Here is an 8,501-nt window from a genome sequence, read left to right on the forward strand (position 1 = left end):
ACACATAAGAGTGTGGCATGGTTCATTCGTGTATTCCCCTATTGTACGTACTTATTATAGGTCCCTATATTACTAGCTTGAAAGGAAGACCGGCTTTATTGTCATAAATCATTCCCATTTGATGAGGAAGCAGAACTACGCCTGGAATCCCCTATTAATTTCAATAATAACTAACTGATTTCTGTTATTTCTGAATGTAGACAAATCCATGATTTATTAAGTAGGGAACTTTCTGAAAGTTTTCTGGAAAACCGCCAGCTTAATCTGGTTGGAACCCGGTTAATGCGAGTGCTTGAGATTAAGAAACGGCTTACAACCGCTCCATTACTTTGGTACCTTCTAGTTTAATAATATTAGGTCCGTAATTGGGAAAAAACACTTTGAAGTTAACAGGATGGCAGATTTCCCGTTAGTCCTAGCGTTGAACGAGAACCTGTGTTTTCAGCATGTGCCCACCACGAACCTGTAAGAAACACAAACGGAGTCGAAACGATCCTCCCCGAATGCTAAAATGCAAGTACATCCACGAGCAGCCTTTTTTTAGGGGCAGAATGTCGAAAATTCTATTGTTACAAAATGTGGCGAGCAAAAACCAGATAAGCAGATGCTCGTCAGAAGGGCACAGAAAAATATTAAACTCGCAGAAGTTAACACTCGTGGATTTCAAACTTAATCAAGGTGAAAAAGCTTTGTTACGCGTACGATACCAGCCAGGCCTACAGTGAACTGCGCAAACTGCTAGTGACCTACTCCAAAAATGTTAGCAGTGATCTCTAATCCCATGCTTCTGTTTTGTTACAGTTTCCGTGCGCAGTTCGCTCCACCTCAAGGCAACGCAGTGATCACATTTCCCATGTCAAGGATAGAAGTGAAGACCACGGGAACAGGAGATAAAAATCTGAATGACCGCCACGACGATAGGGACGTTAAGAGACGAAAATACACTATAATTGGTCCAAATATGACGTCGGTTAGTGGGAGGCTTGACCAAAGCACGAGAAGTAAAAATGCGACTGGTACAAACTCCAAACTGTGGGATATCTACTCAAAGGTTGCAGTCATTCCGATCGAGCCGAGTGTGCCTGTGAACTATTCCTGTGGTTCGACAGCCATTGAGGACAACGAGGCCTGTACAATTATACTGCCACGCTTATCATCCTCACCAAATAGAAGAAGGAGAATTGCTAAGCCAGACATTCTTGCTGGACCCAAGACGATTACTGACGCACTACTTGGTGAAGGACAGCAGGACGACCGTACAATTCATCAAACAGACCACCGCTATTCATCAAAGAGCCACTTGGCAAGTGAAACTACGTCCACAGGGCTTTCGCCTGGAAGTGATCACGGTACAGCAAAGATTAACTTGGAGATGAAGCGATTAGGGCTTCCAAGTACACATTCCATTAGTTCAAAACAAAGCGCCGAGCGAATAGCAGGGGAGAAACTTCCGGAAATAAACGGCTGCGAAAGACTACAATCGACCATGAGCAGGCATAGGAAACCTACTAAACACCGAGAGCTTCGTTTTTTGAGGACACCTTCTGAATACGTCGACCCGTCTGGTAGCCACAGGAGGGAATCGGAGGCGCGGGATAACATGCGGCTAAATGAACATCAATCTGACTCGGCATTTGAAAAAGAATCCGTACTGTAAATCTATTCAGTTTCTTATTTTGTTACCGATTTTCTTTGCTTATGTAAGCTGCCTTAGGCGATCATCCTTAGACTTACGAAAAGTGATGTTCAGTAAATTTGCGGTCAACTACTTGCTTTTTTTAGTAGCGCGACAACAAATTATTTATCCTTTGTCGAATGGAAGCGGAACAGGATACGCTCCGGGAAACTTGGGAGAAAAACTGGTTGAAAGAAATCTGTATTGGGTAAGCTGAACAAGTCATAGCTATTGTCCCAATCTGGTCCGTTCAGATCAACAAAGCGGTACCGCTGCGAATGCTATGATGAACCAGCCTCAAATGATTTTATGTAACTTTGGCAAGAAAACCGGTTGGCTGTAATTTGGTTGAAAAACCTAACACACAATGAACCGGCGCAAATTCGGAAAAAAACTATAAGAAAAGGGCTAAATACCATCTACTTTGCGTAGAGAGAAAGGCGTCACCAAAGTCGATCAATTCTTCACACAATTAAGAGTTAATCTGTCCATCATTTCTAGCAGAATTTACAGATGTCTGGAACCGAACAGTAAAATTAGGGGTTGTAAAGTAGTGAACAGCTCCCCATTATCCAGGAAAGAGTTCTGGCTTGCATATATTTGCTTACCATATTCCCCAAAGAAGACAAATCTGAACACGAGTACCGAAACGTACACATTTGCATCATAAGGTCAGAAAACATAGCAGACACTGTCGCTTTTCATCGTTTCACAGCTACGCCAATGGCTAATTCACTCGTGAGAAACGTCGACTGCCGGGAGCGCTACTGGTGTAACGGTGATACTACTGATTAGGGAGGCAGGCGAGTAGTATGTGTTGTTCGTAGAATCTCACTTTGTGTCGACTGAAAAAGGGAATTCTGTTGTGGAATTCCTGGGGCCACTTTGTAACATTTGCTTGGATTTGACCGATGAATGAGTGGAGGCAACGAATCTCTAGGAACACTCGTTCGGGAGAAGATCTGTGTCCAGTTTTCGTAACTAAGATGCAGATTAGAGTTTTGCTTCTCTGTTCAATGGTCTGTAACCGGTCAGTTGGCGTTTCCGAATAAATAACTTCACAGCGAAGGCCTTCTTCCTTTCACTGGTACTTGTCTGTAAAAACTATACCGAAAACATCGGTTGTTCACACAGTTTTTTACAAACAAAAAGAAAATAAATATTCTTAACGTTCGTATCACCAGAAGGGCCTGTGCTGCAAGTGGTCAGAATTCACAAGGTATCGACCACATTGAGTTTGATTCACGCAAATCGCAGGACGGCAGTATTGCATAGCCAGGTTAGTCAATGCCGACACTTCATGCCGGAGACCATCTGGTTATTCAATTCTCTTACTGCGGAACAGCGATGAATGGACCATAGTAACCGTAAGTTGGTAGGAACGGCACACTAAACGGCTTGACTGAAGATGTTCTTCCATCACTGCCACTAAGTAACATGCGCTGTATCCTAACCTAATCTCTAAAAACAGCTGAGTCTCAGACGAAATCAACCAGGACTGCCATTCCTTCGATGACGATTGTGCCTGAACTAGTCTGCTATGAATGTAAAAATATCCGGTGCAGGAAAAAGCTATCAGCAGGCACGTACCGTCCCATTGCGCCATTGAGGCACAGAGAGAGAGAGGGAGAGAGAGAGAGCAGTCATGTGATTCACGAACAAAGAGCGGAACAACCTTGAGCGAGTGCTGGCTGGAGTGACCTTGGTTACGTGATCGATTGGGTAGAGGGATGAAATAGCAACCCAACCGCCCAAGTTCGATTTCAGGCCAGACCAACATACGTAAACAGTGAGCAACAAGAGCCGGTGACGATGAGTGCAAGGGACAGCCATTATACTGTATCTTGTATAGATCACCAATAGAAGTTTCTATGAGTTGGATCAGTGTAACAGGATTCAAAGAAGGTGGAGAAAAACGTGGGAAACGACTTAGCGGTAGTCCAAGAGAATGTGGTTTATCCATTCCTATTCCTGTAAGGAACCAAGAATAATTTCGCCGATCATATTGCTATATATCATGATCTTTCTCGAGGAAAAATCATTTTTCGGGAAAATGTGATTCACGGATTTCAAACCGACAAAAACCGACTCCTGTGTAGAGAAGGCTCTCCCACCTGTTGTGGACGGCTTCGAATGAGAGAAGTAATTTTACACCACTAGGCTGCCGACATTATTTAGCTCAACACTTACCAACCCAAGTGATCGAATTTCAAGAGCATGTCCGAAGCATTCCCACTGCGTATTATACAAAATTTCCAAGCGTTTTGCTGTAGGAACCTGCTAGGTTGCAAGAAAATTAAGATATTCGCTTGCTACGGCGCGATTGTAGGACGCGGAGTTGTGTTGTTTGGAAGATGTAAGCACACTTTCCTTAGTTATCTGGCTTTCTTACATACTAAATGACAACATTTTCTATTCCTTTCTTTCACGAGAACACATTCCCCATAGATATAAAGTGGTTAGGCTCCAATATTGGCTAATGGTGTACTGCGGTTAAAGCCCTTGTTGTTGCTGTTAGCCGCTGCCGAAAATAGTTGCATAATTCATGTGGGGCGACATGAACCAAGTGGTCAGAGCGCTAATTTACTGACTGGAAGGTCCGCGGTTCGAACCCGACCCCTGTCTCTCGACTTCCCCCGTCTAGGCTTGAGCGACCTGGCAGTATCCCAGCCCTCGTGCCTCCTTCATGCGACATAGCAGTTAGGCACCAAAAGGGTGCTACAGCTGAACGATTTTTTTTCATGGGGGCACCACCTATTAGGCTGATGTGAGCAGAAGCTTCAGCAGCCCAGGGTGAATTTTATAAAGGAGTGATTGCTGCAATCGAGGCAAATGACACTGAGGAGTTGGTGATACCGGCCGGGATAGAAAATGAAACCAAAATTTACAACAATATAGTTCATTCGGTTGCCCAGAAGGCCAAGTAAAATTTTTTAAATGCCCTTTGTTACATACACGTGTCCATCAAGTACATAAAAACCGGAATTTACTATCAATAATCGTAGTCGTAATCACGCCTCGTCGGTCGCACCAATTTGTCTCCGAGCATCGCAAAGCCGATGGGGAAAGTGTTGGAAACACGCAGTGACCGCTGTCAATCGTTCCAATTCCTGTGACTAATTTTTGTGATATTAGATTATCAATTTCCGCTGACTTACTGCATTGACCACGGATTCTCGTAAGCCCTTCCGCATCTGAATCAAGTGAAGGATTCCAGACGAAGGGTCATGAATGTGTGAATCGATTTTCTCTACGGCATGCACAAGACGTCTGAAAAAATGGCAACGTGTGGCAAGTACTTACCTCTGCTTGTCACAAGGAACTTTTAAAGTGGTCACTTGATGGCCTAACTCGTCCGACAATCCTACTAAACGAGGGTAGCAGGCTGTCAGTTCATCCAGAAAGGATGCTAACTCCGTCAGCTTATCCAAAACCGGTGGACTGAAACAGTTTTCCGTAGATAATGGACCGTCAATTGAAATGGACTGATAAGGCTTGGAGTTATGTAACCCAGGGTGTTTATCATTACTTGCAAACGTCCATTTTCCGCTCTAAACAATCGGCTAAGGTCGTCAGAAGTTTCACCCTGCAAGAAAAGCAGGCAACTGATTACATAGAAACCAACACTGCAACCCAACTTGTAAAATTAAAAAGTGGAGGACCTGTCTAGGAACCATTTGGGAATCTGATGAGTGCAGCGATGGAAAATCAAGTGTGCGGTCTATGAGTATCGCCATTCCGCAACCTGTCTTTTATCGGTCTCATCAAAGCGAGAATTACACCTGAAGGGGACGAATTGCATAATTGAGGATCACAAGCAAAAGGACTGCATTTTGAACAGAACATTATTGTCGATTAAATGAGAGCATGGGATCCGGATTTCTTTGGCACCTGAAGAACTATGATGTAATATTAACAGTTCGGCTGTAACGCACTTTCGGTGCCTGGCTGTGATACCACCTGAAGAAAGCATGAGGGCTGTGATATTGCAAGGTTGCACAAGCCTAGACAGGGGAAGTCGAGAGGCAGAGGTCGGGTTCGAACCACGGACCTTCCGGTCAGTAAATTCGCGCTCTAACCACTGGGTCATCTCACCAACGGGCCTACAAGGAGAGTGATTAATGGGTGCGAAGAAAGGGAAGAAAAGGTATGTGAAAGTGAAAGAGAGGAATTCGCGCTTAACCACTGGGTCAGCTCACCAACGGGCCTACAAGGAGAGTGATTAATGGGTGCGAAGAAAGGGAAGAAAAGGTATGTGACAGTGAAAGAGAGGAGCCTCCCAACTTCCTAAATCTGTGCTGAATTGGGAAACAAGTAGCTCTTACTCAGGCCTTGTTTTCTTTTTGGAATGGTGCATGTCGTCCCTAAAACACGCATACAAGCCCACAGTTCCGTTGACCACTTCGTCAAACCACTCGAGACGAATCCAGATCTTTTGCACTTCACTCTTGCGATGTTTAACGATCCTATTGCAAGTGCTCATGGTATCCACTGCGGGAGAATTCTGCTCAGGCCCAAGGCTGAATGCGCTTTACTCGACTGAATCCCAGTAGAAAGTTGTCCGTCTCTGCGCTGCTAGACTCACCAAAGCAGTCAAGATTAGTGCATCTTAACGCAGCAAATAGTGTTAGCATGCGCTCTGACTGGCGGTAACTCTGAGGCTGAGAAAAGTAACTTCTATCATGATTTGTCATGGACGCTCCATTCAGCGTGAAGTGCATAATTTTAGCAGGTGACACGAATGATCGCAGCATGCGCTCTGAATGGCGGTAACTCTGAGGGTGAGAAAAGTAACTTCTATCGTGAGTTGTCATGGACGCTCTATTCAGCGTGAAGTACATAATTTTAGCAGGTGACACGAATGATCGGCTTGCCGTCCGTTTCAAGCTTGAAGGTCACTGCACGGATCAATTTAATTCAATTTATTAGCTACAAACCGTGTGCCACAGGCACATTGGTTCCAGCTACTACAGTTTCGATCACCGGAAAGCGGGAAAAAGGAACATACAACCAAGCTTTAAGGGCGAAGGTGTGTTCGGTTTAATCCGAGAATGGGTAGCTACGCATTGAAGGCGATAGCTCTGATGCACGAGCGTCACTGACAGCACGACAGGAGTATTTCCACCAATGTCATTAACCGCTGGTGATTTTAGTCCCAGGGTCCCCATCCAAGGAGGCGGCAGTTGCCCAACCGACTAAGTTTACTGGTTAGTGTTCTCGTAATTCATTGCCAGGTCATACACTGTCCACGTCTCGGTCACTTCCAATCAGCACAGGGGTGAGAGAAAGGGGTTATGTGAGGCGGATGGTCTTCTGGCACGCGGAGTACATATCCCAATCAGCGCAACCTATGAAGCGTGAGTAACTCAACCATCGTGGGAGAGTCCCTTCTTCCTAAGACTATCTGACGTACCTCAGCATTACTGATCCGATGTTCCCACCAGACCTGACCAATGCTGCGGAGACACCGATTATCAAGCACTGGCATCTCTCGTATGTCATCTGCGCATAAAGGCCACGCCTCTGATCCATAAAGCAGTATGATTCGCACCAGCGCAGTGTAAACTATTGCCTTGACAAACCCCCGTCACGTCGGCGCCATAGGTGTCGGAGGTCGGCAAAATCTGCCATGATTTTTCCGATTAGAGAAATAACCTCATCTCCAGCCAGTCCACCGTAACTTATGCAGCTGCCCAGGTAAACAAATTTATCTACCATGTCGATTGGGTCACCTGCAAGCATGAAGCGTGGGTTTGACCCCACCCAGTCTTGAAGCAGCACTTTACACTTTGCAGGTGTGAAACGCATGCCAAACAGTGCGGCAGAGTTATTTAGGTTATTTAAAATCACTTGCATCTGAAAATGATTTGAAACAAGGACAGCAATATTGTCTGCATACTCAATGTTTGCGAGGTAACGTCCCGGGAGCAGTTCGACTCCCAAGGTTTCAGATCCAGGCAGAGAAATTTCAAGCAGCATATCAATAACAAAGCTGAAGAGGGAAGAGGACAAGGCTGTCCTCAGCCTGGAATTGGTTAACCCAGGCGAAAGCTGTCCGTATACTCCTGCGTGCCCACAGGAGTTCGCACACAGTGCCCTCGTAAGAGAGAAAAATTTAGAAGGGATACCTTTCAACGCCAGACTCTGCCAAAGTTGCTGACGATCGACAGAATCAAAAGCAGCTTTCAAATCAAGAAAAACAACCAACTTGGGACGTCTGAAGGAATTTTTCTTAGGTAAAGACATGGTCGATGCATCCACGACCAGGGCCAAAGCCAGCTTGATTCCCACGAATTTGTCTCTCCCGATAATCCATCAACTTGCGCAAAATAATGCCAGAGAGCACTTCAAATGCGACGGACACCAGAATGATACCACGATGGCTTTCACATGACGTTCTTGCTCCCTTTTTATAAACTGGGATGACGGTCAAGGAGCTCCACTGTTTTCGTTCTAAATCTTTTGCAGTATGGTTGTCCCTATTCACCAGGACCTCCCCACCTTCTTTGAAGAGGGCGGGGTGCAGACCATCCGGGTCAGGTGCCTTGTCGCGCTTCAGGATTGAAACCTCACGCTGGATTTCGGTAGCTGATGGTGGGTTGGTGCCAATGTTCCGTTCGAGCTCGCCTGGTTATTCCAGCGGTTGTGTTGAACTAGAACAGGTGAGCTGTTCTTTAAAGTGCTAAGCCCAACACTCAAGATGGCGATTGAGGGAATGAGTCGCTGTTCCGTCTTGTCTCACTGACAACTGCCCTCTTTCAAACCGTTGATCGGGTCAGTTGAAACAGAGCGCGGATGTCGCCTGCAGCGAAAGCCTTCTCCATCT

The 8,501-nt window shown here is 45.5% G+C and overlaps 1 protein-coding gene across 1 annotated transcript; it reads right to left on the minus strand.

Annotated features, from left to right (window-relative positions):
* Positions 1 to 415: 415 nt before the first annotated feature.
* Positions 416 to 4,418, minus strand: T265_09003 (hypothetical protein; the record flags this gene model as incomplete). Its single annotated transcript, XM_009174960.1, has 3 exons — positions 416 to 463; positions 3,866 to 3,952; positions 4,263 to 4,418. 3 exons carry the CDS (start codon positions 4,416 to 4,418, stop codon positions 416 to 418), a joined length of 291 nt encoding a protein of 96 aa, XP_009173224.1.
* Positions 4,419 to 8,501: the final 4,083 nt, after the last annotated feature.

The sequence above is a fragment of the Opisthorchis viverrini genome (genome assembly GCF_000715545.1).
Source record: "Opisthorchis viverrini unplaced genomic scaffold opera_v5_254, whole genome shotgun sequence".
In the NCBI taxonomy this organism is placed as follows: domain Eukaryota; kingdom Metazoa; phylum Platyhelminthes; class Trematoda; order Opisthorchiida; family Opisthorchiidae; genus Opisthorchis; species Opisthorchis viverrini.